This window comes from Podarcis pityusensis (assembly GCF_964106645.2).
Source record: "Podarcis pityusensis genome assembly, chromosome: 15".
NCBI classification, from domain to species: Eukaryota; Metazoa; Chordata; class Lepidosauria; order Squamata; family Lacertidae; genus Podarcis; species Podarcis pityusensis.
Window position 1 is genome coordinate 2,333,947 of NC_138040.1, and position 23,576 is coordinate 2,357,522.

The 23,576-nt window shown below is 47.6% G+C and overlaps 1 protein-coding gene across 3 annotated transcripts in view; it reads left to right on the forward strand.

Moving 5' to 3' along the window:
- GOSR1 (golgi SNAP receptor complex member 1) overlaps positions 1-23,576 on the forward strand; it is a 44,396-nt gene that overhangs the window by 1,150 nt on the left and 19,670 nt on the right. For 2 of the 3 annotated variants that reach the window (XM_080983232.1, XM_080983234.1), the window contains exons 2-6: positions 2,382-2,502; positions 3,710-3,797; positions 5,649-5,756; positions 7,409-7,500; positions 9,345-9,419. In XM_080983232.1, coding sequence (XP_080839358.1) covers positions 2,382-2,502; positions 3,710-3,797; positions 5,649-5,756; positions 7,409-7,500; positions 9,345-9,419 — 484 coding nt within the window. The remainder of the gene's footprint in view (positions 1-2,381; positions 2,503-3,709; positions 3,798-5,648; positions 5,757-7,408; positions 7,501-9,344; positions 9,420-23,576) is intronic. The other variant, XM_080983233.1, reaches the window with a different exon arrangement.

A 23,576-nucleotide genomic window follows, 5' to 3' on the forward strand; every position in this document is an offset into this window, starting at 1 on the left:
AGAAGGAAAACTCTAATCCTAAGCCTCCGCTGCCTTGTGGGATATATTTGGGAGAAGAAAAGGCTCACGACTAAACCCTACACAAATCTGGAGTCCTTGAGACAGTTGGATGGCGCTTTTTTGCCTCCTTCTGGCAACTCCAGCAGCCAAGCTGGTGCCAAACATCTTGCTCTGCTTTCCTTTGGACCACATCAGCAAGGCTGAGAGGGGATATTGTTGTCTGGGCAACCCAGCACCTCCATACACACTGGACTTTGGGGAGGTCACTTCGATGCAGCGGTCTTCACTTCACCCCAAGACGGCACTCCATTGTCTCTTGAGACAGACAAATGCCAACAACAGCTCTGAATAAAACTTAGTTGAATTTATTTGTGGCGTTTATATAGTACTTTCATGATACATTTTGCTTGTTTGTTGCAGTTATTTGCTTTCTTTTTGTTACAAAAAGTGACTTAAAGCGACTTATAAAACAGTTCAAAACCAAAGCAAAATAGAAACCTAAAAACCCATTCATATGTATAAAAGGTGGATCTGGTGTATCCCACCCCCTGAATAGAGGCCACAAATATCTAAAAGCCTCCAAATTAAGGGTCAAAGACCTTAGTAAAGATAAATGCATTTGCCTGGTGCCTTAATGTAGCTAGTGATGACACCAGTTGTGCCTCCTTGGGGAAAGCAGGTAAGGTAAAGGACCCCTGACCAGTTAAACCCAGTCATATTCGACTGTGTCGTGCAATGCTCATCTCTGCTTTCAGACTGAGGGAGCCGGCGTTTGTCTGCAGGCGTAGACAGCTTTTCCAGGTCATGTTGCCAGCATGGCTAAACCGCTTCTGGTGCACAGGACACCGTGATGAGTGCCAGAATGCATGGAAATGCTGTTTGTCCTCCCACTGCAGCGGTACCTATTTATCCACTTGCACTGGTATGCTTTTGAGCATTCCATAAACAGGGAGGCATCACTGAAAAGGCCCAAGCTCGTGTCCCTGCCCTGCACAGCGTCCTTGGAGGGGGGCACATAGAGAGAGGCCTTGGATGCTGAATGCAGGGATTGGGTTGGCTCATGGGGGGGGGGGGTAGCAGTCCCTGAGGTATTCAGGTTCTGAGACACACAGTGCTTTATAGGTCGAAACCTGAAAGGTGCCTGCAGGGAGGCAAATGGTTCAAAAGCATTTACATGCCCCTGGCACTCTACTTCTCGCTTTCTCCCACCTCCCAGTAATTGGTGCTAAGAGGGACCCTGCCATCTGAGTTGCACTGATAGACACTATCTTTTTATGGCTTAGTGGATTAGACTGAAGGTTATCTGAAATATCTTGTTTTCCTGTGGATTTTGAAGCCAGTTTTATTTTAAACGTGGAGCTTTTATTCACTGTTTTCCTTCATGAGATTACATTTGTTTCCAGGAGGTTCATAAGCAGGCACTCCTCTTTGGGGTTCTGCCCCTAGCAACTGCCACCCGAGGGATAGCTCAGTTAGTAGATCACAAGATCCTTAATCTCAGGGTTGTGGGTTCAAGCCCCATGTTAGGCAAAGGTTGAACTAGACGATCCTCGTTGTCCCTTCCAACGCTATGATTCTGTGACCCCAGTTTTTATTTACTTATTATAATGCTGCATAGCCTGTTTTTCTCAAAAATAAAATAAAAAGGGCCATAGCTGCACGGCAGAAACCCTCAGTTTCAATCCCCAGCATCTCCACCTAGGTCTGGGAATTGCCTCCTGCCTGAAACCGCAGAGAGCTAACTGTCAGTTAGTGTAGGCCGGGCTGAAGCTAGAGGGACCTATGGTGTGACTCAGTGTACAGCAGCTTCCCATGTTCAGCATCTGGAGAGCAACAGGTTTCCCACCTCACTAGGGTGATGCAGTGAGAGAGCCAGCGGGGTGTCACAGAGTACTCAAGAGTCCAGGGTTCGAATCGTCACTCGGTCATGGAGTTCCCTAGGCGACCTTGGGCCGGTCAGTGCCTCGCAGCCTAACTGACCTCACATGGTTGCTGTGGAAATTAAATGAGCAGCAGGAAAATCATTTATGCTACCTTGAGCACCCTGGGAAAAATATGGGATCTAAATGCAATCATTTAATCAGTAGTAGAAGCACACATTTTCTGTTCTCTTCAGCCTGTACACTGTTAACATTTCCAAAGCAGAATGCTTCCCATTTTGCTGATCCGTGACAGATCATATTAGGAACATTGCATCTCATTACACTGTTGAAATTCATATCCATTTTCGGAAACAGAGCTGAATGAAGCCCCTTCCTTTTTGCCCTTGAGGGCTTAGGAGCAGCAAAGGGTGTGTGGAGGTCTGTAGGGGTGTGGATGTGTGTGTAGGGGTGTGGGGGGGCAGGAAAGGCTCACTCCCCCCCTTTCTCTTGTTGGTGCAGATCTGAGGAAGCAAGCCCGGCAGCTGGAGAATGAGCTGGACCTCAAGCTGGTCTCCTTCAGCAAGCTCTGCACCAGCTACAGCCACAGCAGCTCCCGAGAGGGAAGGCGCGACAGGTATAGGTACTACTGTCCTACTTTTCTTTTGTTTTTGACATTTTTACCATTTCAAAATAGTTTTTGTTTTAGACCTGTCTTTTCTCTATTCTTTTTGAGCTTCATTACTCAAGACTCCTGCCTTGTGGCTTACCTGACACAGTTTAGGGGTTGTGGTTGTGCCCCACCCACAATTCCTAATTGCTTTTACACTACCTAATGAGGCTACTTCTAGGGAGAGGCTTTGAGGGGCCAGGCAAAGAGGGACCTTCTGCTTCCGGGTTCTTCCCACTGCTTCTCCTAGCTGCTGCTGGCCTGTCCTGAAACCATAGCATCTGGGGTAGCTCATCAGAGCTGTACTTTCCAGAATAGATGTCAGGAGCCAGAGTCAAGAGCAATAAAACACCTGGTGTCAGTGAAGCTGACTCTTTATTCAAAGGAACCAAAACGGTGCAGGCTTAGTGGTCCCAGCAACTCTTCCCAGTAGGTCTTGTCCCACTGCTCCCTAAGACTCCTTCCCCTGCAACCTAAAGCTCCTTTGTCTTGTCTCTCTTTGCTGTGCTCTCTTAATTCCCCTGTGTGTTCTGGAAGACCAGCAGGGAGGGGAACTGGTCACAGCAGTAGGGAGAGACTCCCTGGCTGCTTCAACAGCCCTCCTCTACTCCTCTCCAGCTTCCCCTTCTGCCTCTGATTCTGCACTCTTCTGCCCCAGCCTCTTCCTGCTCATTAAACCCTGTTACCTATTCAGCTTCTGTCACCTCCTCCTCCCATTCTGCTCCTTCTCCCTCTGACCACTCACTGTCCTCCCACCACCAATCCCTGGGCTCTGAGCCTTGTTCCTTTGAGGGTTCCCCGGCTGGTGCCTCCCAGCACTACTCTGCATCCAGTCAGTCCATGATAGCAGGAAGCCACAGTTCAGCATCGTGACAGTTTAAAGGAACAAGCTGAAGAGCCTGGCAACAGCGCTTTTCCTCCTGTGCCTTTAAGGCCCAGGAGAGCACATGTGCAACTGTTTTTCCTCCCTTTCTGCAGGTGAGAACCACAGAGGCTGGCATCAGCACCTGGGATTCTTGGGCATTTGCCTGTGTCCCATTGGTCCCATTGGTTTCCCCAGCGTTAACAGGGCCTTCTGGGTTGCAGGGTCGCCCGTGACATTTTGTGACAATTAGGTGCACCTTTTTACTCTGCCATAATATTTACAGAGGGGTGTCTGTCTGTCTTTCTCATCACTCAGCTCCGACACAACCCCTCTTCTGAATGGATCAAGCCAAGACCGAATGTTCGAAACGATGGCTGTGGAAATCGAGCAGCTCTTGGGGAAGGTGAGTGGGATTTCAGCCAGTTAAATTCCCAGGCCTCTGTTGTGACCTTCAAGGTTTTTGACACAAGTTGCTGCTGGAGCAGCTTAAAAAACAATGGTGCAGAAAGTGGTGGCTCTGTTTCCTTAAAGTGTGTTTTCTCCCATGAGCAAAAAAGTCATCTCCTGCCTGGAATGGATGCCTTTTCTGCTTCAATTCCCTTATCCACCCCCCTTTTTTCTAAGTTGTACTCTACTGCTGTGATGCAGACATTAGGGAATTTCTTAACTGCTAAGAAATTAGTGATAAAATTAGGACTGAAGTCAGATGCAGATTGATGGTCCAGGGGCCCAGCCAGTTCTCTCCTCATTCCATGAGCATCTTCTGGAATGACCTGATTATATATAAGTATTTATCTACAGCTAGGTGACTGTAAATCATTAGAAATCCCAGAAGCCTAATTTCATAGGCGGTAAGAAAAGTCCCTTTTAAAGTTGTTGTTGCTGCTGTTAAACAGTCAGGAGCCAGAAACCCTTGCCAACCTATTGCAAGTCACACATGTTATATATTTTCCTTTATATACCATCTTGGAGAGCAATACTTGGGACAATTTTAGGTATTTTATGTTAGTTTTATGCTTTTTATTCATTTAGGTTTTACATAAGACACAAAACTAAGAAAATCACTGTTAGTGAATGATAATAAAATTATCTCATTGTTAATAACAGGAACCCTCAATGCGTATCAAATTGCAGTTTTACGTAATTTAATTTAGATTTGTGCAAACTCATTTTATTTCATCTCCTTTTCATTTAATCTTTGTTAAGAGAGGAAGCTTCCTCTCCCTTTTTAAAGAGGCATGTTGTGATCTGCCAGGGTAATGCAGCATTTTAAGGGTTTTTTATGTTGTATTGTATCTGAGTAAACGTCCCTTGACGGTGTCTTGTGTTAGTTTCGTACTGTTAAACCTTTTTTTGGTTTGGGATAGTCTGGTGAAGGCAAACTACTACTACTGCACATCCATCTAGAGATGTTCCAGTAGATCCCAACATGCCTTCCACCCACCCCAGTTTAAACCACCCGGAGGGTCTTGGAATGGCCTCTTTTCCTCCACCAGAACTGTCTGGTTGCTTTTCAGTCATGGGTTTTGCTTTTAACAAGCTCAATCCAAAAGGGGAGGCCTGAAAAATGCCAGCGTATTTCACCCACACAAGAGTTTGCAGTGCAAGGCTGGGTAACAATACCTTTTTTAAATTCTAAACACTGATCACTTTGTCTGATTTCACACTGTCATTTTTGAAGCACTTTGACATTGTTGTTGCTTATTTTACCGCTGATAGTTTCTTACCATAGCCCTCAGATATGTATTCTAAAGAGTAGTATAGAAATCCTCAAAAGACGGTGGTCTGAGTTGTTTGTGCACAAATTGCATCAAACTGTACCGACTCCACCATTGGAGCAGTATATCTCTGTATGCCTCCCAGTTCCTGGGAACTGCAGATGGGGATAATGGTGCTGTTGTGCCCAGGTCTTACTTTGGGCTTCTCACTGGGGCATCTGGTTGGCCACTGCGAGGAGAGAGTGCTGGATTGGCCTGATTCATCAAGGCTCTTATAATGTTCTGAAGTCCCAGAACAGCATTGGGCCATAACAGTGATTATGGAACTGTTGAGCATTTGTTTTGGAAAGCCTGTATGTTTGTTTCAGAATGCCTCCTACCAGGATTTCTGCCAGCTTTTCTCTTCGTTAAAACAGCTGCTATGTGCTCCAAAAAGCAGTGGTTTCCCTTTCCCTTTCCAAATGCATGTTCTTAACTTTCCTGTGAAGAACCTGTGTCCTGTCCAACCTGTGTGCTCCCTTTTCCCCCTCTCATAGCTCACGGGGATAAATGACAAAATGGCCGAGTACACCAACAGCGCCGGAGTCCCATCCCTCAACGCGGCTCTGATGCACACCTTGCAGCGGCACAGAGACATCTTGCAGGTAGGAAGAAGCTCTGGGGGTGACGCTCTGGTGTTTGCCAGACTCGGTGGCTCTTTCAGCCTGCTTAGGGAAGTTTTTAGTGACTGGTGTTTTAATGTATTTTTAATCTTTTGCTGGGAGCCGCCCAGAGTGGCTGGGGAAATCCAGCCAGATGGGCGGGGTAGAAATAAATTATTATAGTGCAGGGGGAACGATAGTTCCCAGAATTCTTGGACGGGAGAGGAATGTTCTTTAAAGGTAGAGCGTTACAGCTGAACCAGGAATCTTGTTCTGTTTCACTTCGAACAAACCTTGACCTTTCAACCAACACCAAACATTGACTATGGATTTGTTTTGCATTCATCAGTTAGTTTTATCATTTATACGTGCTCTTTCCCTGTAAGGTAGGGTGTTACAACTGCAGAAGTAAATACACAGCAGTCAAGTATTTTTAAAAAACATGTTTTGTAAAGCCTGCAGGTTGTATCCAGTGAGGTGGTAAGTTAAAGAACGCACAAGCTGGCAACCTTGCTGTGAAGTAAGTTGCACAATCTATCGTGCAATGAGTTTCTGCTGGCAGAACTGTTTCATTGCCTTCCTCCATTGCACAACGTTAAAACTCATCTGTCCTCTAACACAAGAGCCTTTGCACTAGCGGACAGAGAACGTTGGATACAGTCCTGTATGTCTTAAGAGTAGCCAGTGGTCAGGGATGATGATCAGTTCCCTGTTTCTTATACATGGAGAGGCAGTCTCTCGGATAAGTGGGTCCCAAGCCTCATAGGGCTTTTATACATCAAAACCAAGACCTTGAATTGGGTAGCTAATTGGCTTCGGGTGCAAATGCTTCAGAAGCAGTGTTTCCATGGTCCCTAGGGGAGAAGCCTGATGGAATTCTCACAGCTGCATCTTGCATTAGCTGCAGCTTCCAAGCTGTCTTCAAGGGCAGCAGAGGGTGCATTGCAGGAGTCCAGGTGGGACATTATTGGAGCATGAAGTGCAGTGGGCAAGCTGGACCTGTCTGGGAACAAACCAGCAGCAGCCAGAAATCGGTGCTCCATGCTCTAGAGGACGCTTGGACATTCACCAACACCATGGGGACTAGGCACACCTCAAGACTATAGAGCTGGTCTTCCAGAGCGAGTGTCTCTCCTTGTATAGTTTTGCTTGTTCTTTGAGCTAGTTGGGAGGAGCCAATTGGTCAAGATTGGTGCATTCGCAGTACACAGTTAGCTACTGTTTACTGTTATGTGTGAACAAGGCCACCGTGTCATGTATGAAGTTCCGAACATCTGCTAGAAAATAAATGTGACTCTGATCCTGTTCTTAAATGGGTTGCAGCCGCAACTGTTAGGCTAGAGTAGCCATCTACTGAGCCAGAGTCCTTGGTAGACCTGTTTCTGTGTGAGCCTTAGTTTTACACTTGGTACATACATACTATAGGACAGTCGTCCCCAAGCTGGCACCCTTCAGGTGCTATTGGACTCCAGCCCTCTTCATCCCTGAACACCGTTTGCAGGGCCTGCTGGGAGTTGTAGTTCAGAACATGTGGAGGAGGTCAGTGGGTTGGGAAAGGCTCTCGGAAGATTTGTAACGTTTTGAGCTTCATCCTTAGAGGAAGAACCGCACTTCTCAAAGTCTAACATGCTTGAAATCTTTTGCTCTTGTTACAGGACTACACACACGAATTCCACAAAACCAAAACCAACTTCCTGGCAGTGCGGGAAAGAGAGAATCTCATGGGTTCGGTGCGGAAGGATATTGAGTAAGTTAGCGCTCTCTGCAGTCGTTAGGGAGCGTGGCCTTCACCCAAGTTCCACCAGGGCAGAAAGGCATTCTTGGTGACCCAGAGCCCAAGGGTAGAGAATGCTTTTCAGCCTGAGGGCCACATTGCCTTTTGGGCAGCCTCTTGATGACCACAGGCCACTGGTGGACAGAGCCAAAGGAGAAAGCGAGTTGGGCAGTGAAGGTTTGTTTCTACACACACCCCTCTCCAAGTCAGAGAGAGGCATGATCAGAGTTCAAGGACACAGTCCCAGCCAGGCAAAAACACTTGAGGAGGATGCAAATCAGGGCCAGCGAGGGCAAGGCCTAGGGGGAGTCACAAGGGCCTGATAGAGAAGCCTGGGGGGCCACTGGACTCCCAACTCCCATCACACCCAGCCAGCTTGGCCCAATGATCAAGGACAATGGGAGTTGTAGTCTAGCAACATCTGGGGTGGCAAGATTGAAGAGGTCTGGTGTTATGGAGTTAGCTTTCAAAGGCAAGGCAGATCTCTGCTCTTTGTAAGAGACACCAAAGAGGAGCAGGGGGAGAGACGCAGCAAAATTTTCTGTTCCAATAGAACCTAGGCTGACAGAGCATGGAAAAGATAGTTTGCCTCATTCCCAAGAAAAATATGCCCTGGGAATTTCTCTTTTGCTTCCCCAAAGCTGTGCAGGATTTGCCAACAGCGAGAATCGGATCTTTGCTTCATGCAAGGAGCCACTCCCTGCTCGTGTTTTCCCTCCCGCAAATATTTACTTTCCTGGAGGCCACTGCTGTTTTGAACTGAGCTCAGCCTGTGGCTTCCTTCTGTCTGCTAAGAACCGCAGAATAGCCTCCCCCCCCCCCCCCGAACAGCAAAAGAAGCACTATGTTGCTGCGATTGGCAACTGGCTTTTTCACAGGGGCTACAATTTGAATTGCCCAAATGGTGGAAGGAGCAGCAAGGCTGACCCTGCCTGTTGATTCACTCCCAGGAAACTTGGTGGCACAGCCAACATTCTGTTCTGCTGGGGCTTGGGGCCTGCAGACACTGTTAGAAACTGAGATATCTAAAGGTAAAGGTAAAGGTAAAGGGACCCCTGACCATTAGTTCCAGTCGCAGACGGCTCTGGGGTTGCGCGCTCATCTCACTTTACTGGCCGAGGGAGCTGGTGTACAGCTTCCGGATCATGTGGCCAGCATGACTAAGCCACTTCTGGCGAACCAGAGCAGCGCACGGAAACACCGTTTACCTTCCCGCCAGAGTGGTACCTATTTATCTGCTTGCACTTTGACGTGCTTTCGAACTGCTAGGTTGGCAGGAGCAGGGACCAAGCAACAGGAGCTCACTCCATCGCAGGGATTTGAACTGCCGACCTTCCGATCGGCAAGTCCTATGCTCTGTGGTTTAACCCACAGCACTACCCGCGTCCCTGAGATATATAAACTAGGCACTAAGTGTCTCCTTGAACCAAGATTACAGCCACCAAAACAGAATGCCTAGTTGCCATTTTGTGGCGAGGCGGCTCTGAAGTCCTATTTTTCAAATGATGGACTGACTGTGATTGATTACCACTTAAACTAGTTCAGACTAGTTCAGATGACAACCTTGAGCTAGATTAAGAGCTTTGAGAACTTAAAGAAGAGAAGTCCCTTGATCCAGGGACAGTCCACATTTATACTGGCATATTCCAACCTCTTTTTCTTAATGGTGACATGGACCATTCATAATGTAGGAATATTCTTCTGTGATCTGGGCAGTGGGGCGGGGTAAGTGAAGACAAGCTGCAACAATTAACTATAACATGGTTCACTGCTCCTGCAATCTCATTTTGGGGGGACTTTCTACCTTTATCTTCCAGGTCCTACAAAAGCGGGTGTGGCGTCAACAACAGAAGGACAGAGCTTTTCTTAAAGGAACACGAGCACCTTCGGAAGTAAGTCTGTGCCTTGTATCGGATTATTCCTCAAAGAGAACCACTTGCCACCCACGATACCTCCTCTCATAATCCACTGTTTCCTACATCCAGGGGACGTTTCCAGCGGCAGTGGCCATGTTAGACTCTTGCAGCCAGAAAAGCCAAGGAGCCTTGTGCCACCTTAAAGCAGTGGTGGGCACTGCCCATTGGGCCTGGTTAGGCAAAAAGCAGGAAGCCCAACAGCAGGTGGCGCCAGAGCCAATGACAGCCAGAGAAAACTAATTCTGGCTTTGTACCTGTCCTCCATCCTGCTGATTTCTACGAGGGACAACACTGAGACTAAAGAGGAGGAAGATGGCAGGCAGGGCAACCTCCTGGATTGGTTATGAGTAGAAAGGCAGGCAGGTGAGGGGCTGGCTGAGAGCAGGCGCTGGTTGGTGGGGCACAGTCTCATTCATCCAAATGGACAATGTGACCCTGCTGGCTGGGGTTGAGGGGAGCTGTAGTACAAAACAGCTTGAGGGCCACCGGTTGGCAAAGGCACCCTTGCTCAAATGTCATTTTTTTACAGCGGTACTTAGCAGTGTACAGCTCAGTTGCCTACACAGACTTCCCTTACATTATTTAGAGTGTTAGGGGGAAAAGCAAATCAGTGAAAACGCTTTTTAAAAAAACAATGTACTGATTTCACTGTGCCTTTGAAGAGCTGCACACACAAATAATGTGCTTCCCAGGGATAATGATATTATTATTAATATTATTATTATTATTTCACTTTTAGATTTTAGGCATGTTTCTGTCCCTTCCCGTTGCACAGCTTCACTTCCAGTGTGCGCCTTCATTAGGCTTCTGATTAATTTTATGAAACTGCATTCCTAAAAAAAAATCTGCAGGGAAATGTGATAGCAGCAGGATGCTTTCTGCAAAAGCCATAGCAGCATGTCGGCTCCAGGGGGCGCTCTTCCCCTCGAGAAGAGCCGTTCTCCAATATCTGCTCCTGGTGAAGGCAGTTTTGTTATTTTCTGTAATCAAAGGTGCATGAAAACCTCTTACAGGAAATGGCTTTTAAAATTTTTGCTTGGTTGTGATAGGCCAAGGAATCTGATAAACCGTGTCTGTGCATCCCTCAATTTCCCCGTGGGGCTCTCACTGGCATTTGCAAAGTTTGGAAGGGCTGAGGGAGGGGCATCCATTGATTTTCACTTGCTGGATGTCTGTTGCGAACGGATAATGGGCAAATGTTATTAGTTGGGAGTGTCCTGAAGCTTTGAGCACCTTCTGGCTTCGAAACGTCGGTGGAGGAAGGGAGTGTGCAGTGTGGTGTAGTGGGTGGAGCAGGAATAGGGGACCTGCGGGCTATTTGGTGGCTGGTGTTCCTTGGGACTGGTGGGATGTAGGGCAGCAGTAGGCTGAACAGTGGGAAGCAGCATCGTCCTTGCGATCAGTACTTTGCCAAGTTAAAGCCAATTCTGCCCTAAGAGAAACCAGACTTGCATAAATCATTCTGCATGCTCTGTTTCCTAGGGAGGAGAGCCATGAGCTGCTTAATAGGGCTCCGAGGCACCCCCACCCACCCCACACCCCATAATAGGAGCCCTACTCTGTTACCTCTCTGACTACTGAGATTTCAGCAGATAGGCCACGTGCCTTATAAGGACTAGAAACTTCATATTTAAAGGCCAAAGTTCTCAGCAAGCGAAATTCTGCACCTGATACTACATTCTGCAGCCTGTGGATTTTTACTTCCGTTGTTTTTGAGGAACTTCGGCACAAATCCCATTGTGACAAACAAGGAGCAACTCCCATTTATCATGGTTTATGACAATTTCTGTGCCAGATTGATTCCTGGTGCATTGTGGCCCCTCATGCATAATTTGCAGGTATCGCAAATTTGCAGGTACAGCACCTGTCAGGCAAGTCCCCAAGGACCCATTTATCTTGAATAGTCTTAATAAGAAAGCGCAAGACTTTAAGTGTGTGTGTGTGTGTGTGTGTGTGTGTGTGTGTGTAGTTTGATGGATATGCCACAAATCTTGACGACTAAAAAAAGACATCTATTCATCACATCTTTTCTAATATGGTTTTTGACCGAAAGCTAATTGAGTTGGCTGCTGAGGCTGATAAAACACTTTCTCAATCCATCTCGTGGAAGACAACCTCCCTTTCCCTTTCCAGGTTGATAGAGGACAGGTAGATTCCCTTCCTCCCTTGGGTTTTAGGAAGTCATCCATCAGTTTCTGGCCAGATGAGAGGAGCAGACCCGACCCTCCGCTAGAAGTCTAAGAATATGAAATGATAAGAACTCTGCTGGATCAGGCCAAAGGGGGGGGCATCTTAGTCCAGTATCCTGTTTTCACAGTGGCCAACCAGGTGTTGTCTATTGTGTGAAACCCACAAGCAGGATTCCAGCACAAGAGCCCTCTCCCCTCCTGCTGTTTCCAGCAACTGGTATTTGTAAGCATCGCTGTCTCCAAATGTGGCGGCAGAGCGGAGCCATCCTGGCTGGCAGCCATCAAAAGCCCTCACTGAGTTTGTCTAATCCTCTTTTCAAGCCATCCAAGTTAGTCTCCGTCACAGCCTCCTGCAGGAGCGAATTCCATAGGTTAACGATGCCTTGTGTGAAGAAGATGGACTTTCTTTTATCTGTTCTGAGTCTTCCAACATTCACACCCCAGTTTTGGCTTTATGAGAAAAGGAGGAAACTCTTCTCTGTCCAGACTCTCTATAACTTCTCATGTGGCCAGCTTGAATACTTTCACTTGACCCGGGGATCCAGGCACTGCCCTCTTTCCTCGCGGCCCAGCCCCACCTCCTTCCTCTGCTTAATCGCCGCGGACGTTTGCGGCACTCTGGGTGGGTGGCTTGTCAGGATCGATGCAGCTCTGGCCCTGCTGCTCCGGGACTGGAGGGCTTTTCTGGCCGGAAAGCCTTGCTCTCCTAATGCAATTTCCTTTTGAGAGTGGGGCTCTCTAGCCCGGAGCAGAGAGAGAGAGAGGCAGCAGCTGTAGTGCGGCAGCTTTAATGGTGGGGAGTTGCAACCTTGCATCATCCCAAGAGTATTTTGCCTGTAGCTCGGTGGGCATTTTGCCTATTTTATTATTATCATTTACAAAAATGCAATATCCAAGGCTTTGAGGCTAGAGTGCTTGCATTCTTTGAAACCATATAGAAGATACCTTGTGGTTACTGATTCCTCAGCTGTAGTTCCCCCTACCTACCCTGATTGCCAGCTGGATGGTACCCTTCCAAGGTCCGGCCTTCTTTCATTTTCCCCATGGGATGTTTTCAAGCAGTGCGTTTTCCATCCTGCTCCATCTCACGGAAGGGCTAAGGGGCCCTTCAGCAGCGTTCGATTTAGACAGGCCAGGTGGAGGAATCGGAAAACCCCACCAACGCCTGTGCAAGCCTTGATGTATGTCGACGGATTCTCTGCTCGGGAATTAGCTCTGTTGTTTCAGCCTTTGCAAAGGAGACCGCAGCTGCTGGGCAGCTTCCACTCAGGAGCTTACCTTACCGGTAGCCACAGATTAATGGGCTCGTTTCCAAACACACAGGGTTGTTTTGCAACTGTTCTTGAAGCCCGTAAATATCCATTTCCATTTATTAGACATATTAGTCGCTTGTCACCCAAAGGTCTCCGAGCATCTTACAACAAAAGAAAGATATACTATACATAGTACCATGGGGGGGAAAGTTGGGGGGGGGATCATGTAATACATTAATATTTCATATAACATGACATCTATTTTTTAAAAAAACAGTGAAATAATAAACAAAGAATACAGTCATACCTCGGGATAAATATGCTTCAGGATAAGTATTTTCGGGTTGCGCTCCGTGGCGACACGGAAGTAACGGAGCACATTACTTCCGGGTTTCGCCGCTCACGCATGCGCAGGTGGTCAAAATGACGTCATGCGCAGAAGTGGCGAAACGTGACCCGCGCATGTGCAGACACGCAGTCACGTCTTACGTTCTAATCAGGATGCGAACGGGGCTCCGGAACGGATCCCATTCGCATCCTGAGGTACCACTGTACTCAGATCCACTAATTAACAAATAAACAAAACCTCAACCTCCCCCTAGACCCAAAATCATTCACACTGAACTAGCAATTTCCCCCCTTTAACCTCCCCACCCCACCCAGGAGTCTGGGGTCAAGGCCAGCTATTATAAATCCGTGTCCTCCAGGGATGGGCCCTGCAGGAGGGAGTAGTAGCAAAGCGGGAAGATGGTAACAAAAGATTTAGCTGCTGGTGGGGGTGCATATGTCAAGGCTGGCTGTTCCAAACCAGGGGTGGGTGGGTGGGAGCAGGGTCCTCAGGGGATGTATACAGGCAACTCCCGTTTTGCATGCGCAACCACTGAGGCAAATGCCATTTTCGGCCTCAGAAGAAGGTGGGGCAGATCATCTGCTTTGCATGCAGAAGGTCCCAGGTTCAATCCCAGCATGCCCAGGTAAGGCTAGGAGAGAGACTCCTGCTTTAATCCCTGAAGAGCTGCTGCCGGTCAGTGTAGTCCTTGCTGAGCTAGATGGGCCAACGGACCGACTTCGTTTCAGGCAGCTTCCAATGTTCCTATTTAAATTCGCCTTTAGTTCAAACCCATGAGGACTGGGATCTTGCTCTGTGTTACGGGAAGGACCAAAGCTTAGTTGGCAGAGCATCTGCTTTGCATGCAGAAAGTCCCGGGTTCAGTCCCCAGGGGCATCTCCAGTAGGGCTGGGGAAAAGGCTCCTGCCTGAATCCCAGGAGAGCTGCTGCCGGTCAGTGTTGACAGTATTGAGCTAGAGGGACCAGTGGCTTGACATGCTGCCTTGGGCTGGCGGGAGCCATAGTCCAGAACATCTGGACGGCACCCAGTAAAGTAAGGCCACGTTAGAGCCTTAAGCATTACACCTGGCACTCCAGACTGCTCTCTGAAACAAATGGGTCACCAGTGAAGGTGGTGTAAACCCCAGAAATTGTGGAGTTGGAAGGGACCCCCGGGGGTCATCCAGTCTAGCCCCCTGCAATGCAGGAATCTAGCAGAGCATCCCTGGCAGATGGCCGTCCAACCCCTGTTTGGAAACCTCTGCTGAAGGAGAGTCCATCCACCCCCTTTTGAGGCAGCCCGTTCCGCAGTTGAGTTGGAATCCGAATGTTTGTTTGCATTAGGGATGCCCAGGCAGAGATGCTCCTCTGCCCATCCTGCGTATGAGTAATAAGTGAAGCAGCCTGCTGGGTTTCCTTGATGACCAGCTCTGCAAAGCACCTCTCCCTTTCCCTGCCCCACTTTCCCCGGCTAATACCCTTTTAGGCGAGCAGAGTAAATAATTCATCCATTTGTGTGGTTCTCCTTTCTCCCCCCACGGCCTTCCCTCCTGTAGCGGGCAAGGCTTTCCATCAAATGGAGGCATAGGGCTGGGTGATGAATGGACAGGCTTCAGCTGCTCATCCTGCAAAGTGCTGGGCTAAGAGGAAATGAGTTTGTCAGCTCAGCACTCACTTCTCTCTCTGTGTGTGTGTGTGTGTGTGTGTGTGTGTGTGTGTTTGGAGAGTGTAGCCCTGAGAGCTTCTGAAGCTTAATGGCTTGGGGGGGGGAGTAATTTCCTAAATCAGCACTGAAGGAATTCATTTGTATGTGTAAAGTGGTTTTTTTTTTTCTGGGGGGCAGTATAGAATACCAAGGATGGTTAAAGCCTGCCTTCTGTCCATGAAGACCCTCTGAAGGGTGGAAGCTCTTGTTGTCAGGCCTTGCTATGTGGCCTTCCCTGAATTCCTGTAGTTCTGCTCACCCCACCTGGAAAAGATTCAGAAAAGGGCAGCCCAATATGTTCAGGGGGGCAAGGAGCAACTCCCCTATGAAAGAAGCCAACTTGGATGGCTCTAAAAGAGGATTGGACTTATACATGGAGGGTAAGGTAAAGGTAAAGGGACCCCTGACCATTAGGTCCAGTCATGACCGACTCTGAGGTTGCGCGCTCATCTCACTCTATATGCCGGGGGAGCCGGCGTTTGTTCGCAGACAGCTTCCGGGTCATGTGGCCAGCATGACTAAGCTGCTTCTGGCGAACCAGAACATGGAGGGTAAATAACAACTATTATTATTATTACTATTATTATTACTATTTATTTTACTTTTTATATGCCACCCATAAGACTGGGTTGCCTCAGCCACTGTGGGTGGCTCCCAGCAAAATATGAAAAGCACAGTAAAACATCAAACATTTAAAACATTTTCATAGCTATCTGGCGGGCCGCTGTGGAAACAAAATGTTGGACTAGACGGGTCATTCGCCTGATCTTCTTATCTTTTTATCTTGCAACATTTGGGCATTGGTGTCTCTTAGAGTAAAGGCGAGTCAAGGGAGGGCATTCTACAAACAGGGAGCCACCACTGAAAAGGCCCTGTCACAGGTCAGTGGCCGTCAAGCAGAGCATGGCTTAGAAGCATGGCCCACCACTGGAAGCAGGCAGCTGGTCTGGGGAGGCTGGCCCAGTAAGGCAGCAGAGGCAAGCAGTGGGATAACCTGGGACCTAGTTCTCCACAGGCAGCACAGGGGCCCCATCAGGTCTGCAGGTCATTGAGGGCTTATTCCAGGGTTTAGCTTTCCTAGGCAGTGGCCATGTGGAATATGCATTGGTATAGTGAGGGGTTTTTAGCCATCCATGCCCATTGCGTACAGGAACCAGCAGGAAGCGACGTCTACTGATTCTTCTCCTCTCCACCACTGTTGTGAAGGGTAGCAGGCTTGTGAAGTATGAGGAGAAAGTCCATGAGGAGCCCCCTTGGTGGGGTGGAGGCCCCGGCAGATGCCCTGCCATATTGACCGGTGGGGCCACTCCCCGTCTCCCCCCTCAGAGTTCCCATTTATGGAAACAATGGCTGTGATGGAGGAGCACAGTTACATAACGGAGCCAGGCAGGTCCTTGAACAGCTTAATTAGGGTTTTTCTGCGTGCCTGTGAGTGCGTGCGCTCGATGCTCCAAGGGGCAGAGGAGCTCTCCTGGGCTTCCTTATTATTACCATTACTATTGTTGTTGGTATTTATAAATAACCAGCATGAAAGGCAGATGCGGTAGAGAGAGTGGGCTTGCTTGAGCATCATTAGTACAGATAACAGCCGGTCTTTTATGTCTGTACGTGCATTTCTTTCATCTGTTTTCCCTGGCAAGGGATTTACCCAATATATATATATATATGAAAATCAGAGCACAAGAGCTAGCACAGCAGTTTTACATATATATAGAGAGAGAGAGAGCGCATGCTCTCATGCACGCACAGTAACTCGTGCAGCAGTTTTCTCTTTATATATACTGGCAACTCCCCGTTTGCATATGGATTGCGTTCCTGGTCATTGCAAATGTCAGCCCATTCCACCACCTTCCAAATGGTGTGCATGTCAGCTGTCACACATTAATTGGACACATGCAGAATGGTCTCTGCTTGTATATCAGAACACAAGAACTCGTGCAGCAGTTTTCTGTGTATATACTAGAACACAAGAACTCATAGAACTGTTTTCTCCCCCCCCCCCCCATATATATATCGGAGCACAATAACTTAAACAGCAATTTTCAGCAATTGAGACCTGAGGTTCCACCTTTAGCCCAAAAAGCATTTTGGGGGCCCACTTTTTTTGTTAATTGTTTATTTGTACAGTGATTGTGCTGTGGCTTTGACCCACTGCAACCCAGTAGTTCAGGAGTTGAGAAATCTCCCCCCCCCCCCCAGCCCAAGGCCCACATTCCTTCCCAAGCAACCTCCTGGGGGAAGCAGCGGGTGCAGATTCTGTACCCCCTCCTCTCTCTATTCTCCACCCAGGAGGCATGACCATAGTTCAAGGACACTTTTCCCAGCCAGGCAGAAGCAGTCATGGGAGGATGTGAAGCTGGACCAGGGAGGGGTGTGGCCTTGAGAAAGGAGGCTGGGAAGGAGGCGTGGTCTGGGGAGATTCCCGAGGGCCACATAAAGAGGCCCAGGCTTGAGGGTCCCTACTTGCGGATTCTGACTAGGGCTGTCTGGGGCTGATGGGAGTTGCGGTCCAAAACACCCAGAGAGCATTAGGTCTGCAAAGGCTGGTACAAACTGATCCTATTATATTCTTCCCTGTTTGATTCTTACGACTGCCAGTTCATAAGGACGAAGAGCGCCTGGTCACCACGCTCTTTAACATTTGCTCTATTAGATTTCCATCGTATTTTGTGTATTCCAAGCCCCAAATCATGGGCAGAGCAAGGGTAATAGAGGGTGGGTGCAGACTAATCTGGTTATGCCCTTGGCTTTCCTTTCGGTTGGCAGTTCGAGTCAGAGGAGGTGAGCTTCCAGCCAGTGGAGGGGAGAGAAATGGCATTGTTGCAAGACTTCCTTGGGGTGGCGTTCCAGGGCAAGCCTCCCTAATGGCAATAAGTATTTATTTGCTTGATTGTAAACCCACAGCAAATGCGCATTGTTTAGACCAGGTGTGGCAGACCTCAGCCTTGCAGGGTGCACTTTGGAACCCTGGCGTTGACAGAGTGAGGTGTGCAAGATTGGAGCTCAGGAGGCAGCATCTTCTACCAAGACAGACCATTGTTCCATCAAACTTATTGTAACTTTGCCCACACTGGCTGGCAGTGACTATCTAGGGTGTCAGTCAGAGATTGCCCTCAACCCTTCCTAAGTTTGAACCCAGGATCTTCTTCATGCAGATCAGATATTCTGCCAATGGACTCTAAATTTTATGAAATACATAAATACAGTGGTACCTCGGGTTAAGAACTTAATTCGTTCCGGAGATCTGTTCTTAACCGGAAGCACCGCTTTAGCTAATGGGGCCTCCTGCTGCTGCCACACCGCCAGAGCACGATTTCTGTTCTCATCCTGAAGCAAAGTTCTTAACCCAAGGTACTATTTCTGGGTTAGCGGAGTCTGTAACCTGAAGCGTATGTAACCCGAGGTACCACTGTAAATGGAGTGTGGGGTTCAAAGGCACCTCCCATGCACAGGAGTCTGGTTGCACTTTGCCCAAAATTCCTTTATCCTTATGGCGCTTCTGCCTCCAACCCACCCACCATCGGTCCTGCCAGCAGAGTCTGCAAAGGGCTCCAATGGAGCCCGGCTCTAACTGGACGAGGCGTCTTGACTTGCCAGAGTGCAATGTAGCTTTTAAGAGCTCCGATAAAAGAAGCCCAGTTTGGCACTTCTAAATCTCTTGCTCAGCTAGGAAGGTTGCTAAATAAAGCTGCCGTCCTATCCTACCTGTTCTCTCCCAGATGGGCAAGGTGCTTCTCTTTCTCTCTTTCTCCCCCGTTTTCTCTCTCTCTCTCTGTGCAGAGTTTTGAATCACCCTGGTGCTTTGCTATTTTTGATGCTCCGGTGGCTTGAACCAAAATATACTCTTCTATAAAAAATAAATTAAGTGTAGGAAAGCAAGAAGGGCTGCTGTTGGAACTGCAGAACACACACATTCTTCTCCAGCTGCTTCCCCATTGAATTTCTTTCTTGCTTTGTTTCTTGTAACTTGGAAAGGATGCAATAAGGCGAATGTTCCTTGAAGCTTTGGCAGGATGACTTGTGTCTTTATGAGCGTTCTGCTTGCGGTGTGGTGAGGTCACGGTGCTCACTCCCTGCACGGAGGAAAGGATTCGCAGCTGGATGTCGGGGAACTCTCCCTTTGCATGCAGGGCGTTCTGGGCTCAGTCTCCAACAGCATCTCCAAGTAGGGCTCGGAATGTCCCTCCTTGAAACCCTGGAGATCTGCTGCCAGCCAGGGAAGGTTCTACTGAGCTAGATGGCCCAGTGGTTTGACCCGGCAGAAAACAGCTTCCTCTGCTCCTGTTTAAACCATCTCTTTATTTCGTATCATGAGGTCTAGCAGCATGATTCTAGGGAAAGGGCCGCAGCACAGTGGCAGAACATCACCTTTGCATGCAGAAGGTTCCAAGTTCAATCCCCAACGGCATCTCAAGGTAGGGCTGGGGCAGAACCCTGTTTCAGATTCTGGAGACCTCCCTGTTAATGCTGACAATACTGAGCTAGATGGACCCGAGGGCCGACTCAGCATAGGACAACTGCCTGTTTAAATCAGTCCTTAATTCAGAACCCTTAGGGAGCTTCCTGGGTTCCTATTTCAGTCCTTTATTCAGAGCCATGAGGACTAGAATCTTTGTTTATTTTCAGTCAGTTCAGACAGTCCTGAGCTTGGTGGACCAGTGGTCAGACTCTCAATAAGGCAGGCTTCCTATGTTCCTTCCTCTGGTGAGGATGGCTCTTGGCTATTTTTTTAAAAAGTTCCAGCATCCAGATCTTATTACTAGTCTCCCTTGAAGTGTATGTACCACTTGCCTCTGCCACCTCTTGCCCAAGCATGGAATCTGATGTCGGTCTGACAATGCCTTCATAATTTTTTTTTTTTAAAAACCAACCAAAACAAGAGAGAAAAATAAGTTTCCGATCCTTAGAAGTTGTGTTTACTCCATGCTTTAATTTAAAAAGAGAGCGAGAGAAGCAAATCAGTAAAAGCTGGATTTTGAGATCCTTAGTCATTGAGCAAATGTGCCCACTTTGTTTTGCGTAACTCTGCTGAGATGCTTAATTCGTTCCTGTTTTGCTAATCACAGGGAGGGAGGGGCAAAGGCCATCCATTTAGCACCTTTCTAAGTGTGCTTCTAAACCTGATCTCCCCCTCCCTGGAGGATGAGAATTGCCTTAGGCAGGATGTTTTGTTTTGGAAGCATCTGATTCTGCGGGGAAGGAGTGGTTGGAAGTAGGCATGACTTAGGTGAAATGCTCTGGAACGGCTGTTTTCAGTGTTTACTTCTGCTGGTGCGGCATAATGGATGAGTCCAACTTCTTCTGGGCTCTGGGTTTGTGCTGCTTACTGAGGCATCTGTGCCTGCGTTGACATTCTTGTTTGAATATTATTGGATGCACCTTAGCAGATTTATTTTGCAAGTTAAACTTAAATTTTATTTCACAGAATTATTATACCAATTATTTTTTTAATAAAAATTAATTACAATTAGGCTGTTATAACCCATCCTGGGGCCTGCTGGTGAACGGCGGGTAATAAATTTAATTATTGCAATTATTATTATTGCCCCTATGAGGTTTAGGCTGTGTGTGTCAATGCCTCTATCTCTATACATGCATATTTATATTTTAATTAAAAGCAGAGGGCAAAATTGTGTCTATTCGCGCAGAAGAGCTCTCATTCCTAATGGCAGGCTGACATTTTCCCATCGTTCTCACTATAGCATCCTTAACCCCCCCATGCCTTCTTTTGATTAACATTCAGTCTGATAAGAATATTTTCCTTTTTTTAAGCCTCCCTTAAAACTTTCTCTCTTCTTAGTTTGTCTTAACAAAGGCCTCAGTTCCTCCCCCTGCCCTGTTTCCTTTGAATTATTCTTAATTACAAATTTATTTTTTTATGTGGGTGGGTGTCCCTATAGAGCTCCTCAACGGTGGTTCCTTTCCAGCAGATTTCTCTGGCTCAGAGCTTTGCAAGGCTGTGAAAAAGCTGAAATGGGTAAGAGTGGGGGTGAGAGAGAAGCTTTGCATAGTCCATTAGTGAATTACCGGAATTTGTTCTGACAGATGTGGTTGGTGGTAATGACTTACATTAATGCCCGCCCAGTTTTGTTTTTAAGTTCATTTATCCCGGTTCCTGGGGAAATCTGCTGCAATTACATGGGAGGGTCAGTCTCTCCAGGAACTGGCCTTCCAGGGAGGAGGGAGGAAGGATCCTGGCTTTGGCAGCGCCAGGGAGCAGGCAGATAGGCTAGCCTGGGCCCACCTCTTCTTACACACAGGGAATCGTGGAATCAGAGAACTGTACCTCCCCACCCCCAAGGAGAGTGCATAGCCTCCCCCTTCTTCTTACACACAGGGAATCATGTAGAGTTGCAAGGGACACCCAAAGCGTCATCTAGTCCAAGCCTCTGCAATGCAGGAGTCACAGCTTAAATGCAATAAACTTCCCGTGCGCAGAGGATGAAGAGGTAGTGCTGAGTCCCTGTAAAACAGAGCTGTCACTTTGGAAGACCAGTGGAGATGCTTACAACACCCCCCCCCCCAAGCACAGCCCTTTTAAAATGTGTTTTTGGGGGGTTATTGGGTTGTTGTTTATATTTTTGTTATGTATTTTGTGGTTTTATATTTTGATTTTATTCTGTGAACGCCCTGAGACCTCTGGGTATAGGGCGGTATATAAATTCAAGGAATGAATGAATGAAACCTGGTGTCCTCCAGATGTTTTGGACTACAACTCCCAAACATCTGGAGGGCACCAGCTTGAGTAGGCCGGCTTAGAGTAAGGTTACCAGACGTCCCCATTTCCCAGGGACAGTCCCCGGATTTACAAATCAGTCCCCATACAAAATCCATTAAAGTTGAAAAGTGTCCCCAGATTCGTTGAAAAAAATCTGGTAACCTTAGCTTAGAGTGACCTCTGCACCAACGCTAATCGCCATCCCTGTCTTAACTGGAGAACTTGAAGTAGCTTTGCATTTTGGGATGGGGCTTGTCCCCCCAAATCCTATAGGACCCCTCCCACACTTCCTCTTTACCCCCCTCCACCCAGTGCATCTCTGTTCACATCGAATGGTTCATGGAATGATAGAGGGCCTTCTTGGTGGTGGCACCCGCCCCGTAGAACACCCTCCCATCAGATGTCAAAGATAACAACAACTATCAGACTTTTAGAAGACATCTGAAGGCAGCCCTGTTTACGGAAGCTTTTAATGTTTGATGTTTTACGGTATTTTAATATTTTCTTGGAAGCTGCCCAGAGTGGCTGGGGAAGCCCAGCCAGCTGGGCGGGGTATAAATAATAAATTTATTATTATTATTATTATTATTATTATTATTATTGAATCTTAGAGTTGGAAGGGTGCTCCTTCTGAGCTTTAGCCAGCCTGACTTTCTCCCTGCAACTGTTGGCTACTCATGTATACTTCCCCTTTCTTCCATTTCTTATATAGTGGTACCTCGGGTTAAGTACTTAATTCGTTCCGGAAGTCCGTTCTTAACGTGAAACTGTTCTTAACCTGAAGCACCACTTTGGCTAATGGGGCCTCCTGCTGCCGCCGCGCTGCTGGAGCACGATTTCTGTTCTCATCCTGAAGCAAAGTTCTTAACCCAAGGTAATATTTCTGGGTTAGCGGAGTCTGTAACCTGAAGCGTATGTAACCCGACATACCACTGTACATGCCTTCCTTAACTCTCAGGTCATTTATAAGCTCCTTATGCAGCCACACCAGTTTCCTTAGATGCCCCCCACTTTTCTTTCTCATTGGTATTATCTGCATTTGGACCTTTAATATTTCTCCTTGCAGAAACTCCCATCCTTCTTGGACTCCCTTCTCACTGAATATTTCTGACCACGGGATCACACCCAGGAGCTTTTTCAGCTTTTCTAAACTGGCCTTCTTAAAGTCCAGAGTGCGTGTTTCTCTTGCCTCTGTATCTTGAAACCCAGGAGAACACGGTCACCTCCTCCCAAGCTTCTGAGCACTTCATCAGTCAGTTCCTCCCTATTGGTGAGGACCAGGTCCAAGATAGATGATTCCCCTTGTTGGTTTTTCCAGCTTCTGGGGAATGAAATTGTCAGTGATGCAGTGGAGGAATTTGTGAGACCTTACACTCTTGGCAGACTTTGAGTCCCAACAGATACTGGGGAAGTTGAAGTCCCCCATGATTGCTATTTCTCTCCTTTTTTAATGATTGGTAATCTGCTCTCATAAGGCATCATCCAAGTCTTCAGTCTGGCTTGGCAGTCTATAGCAGACACCCACAGTAAAGTCACTGTTGTTTTTCTCTCCTACAATTTTTACCCATATACAGTGGTACCTCGGGTTAAGTACTTAATTCGTTCCGGAGGTCCGTTCTTAACGTGAAACTGTTCTTAACCTGAAGCACCACTTTAGCTAATAGGGCCTCCTGCCGCCGCACGGTTTCTGTTCTCATCCTGAAGCAAAGTTCTTAACCTGAGGTAATATTTCTGGGTTAGCAGAGTCTGTAACCTGAAGCGTATGTAACCCGAGGTACCACTGTACTCTCAATCTCCTTTTCATGCTCCAGGTCATGTATTTCTTCACAAGGGTACACATCCATTATATACAACACCACTCCTCCTCCCTTCCTGTTTGGTCTATTCCTTTTGAACAGGTTATACCCCTCCATTCCTACATTCCAGTCATGAGTCTCATC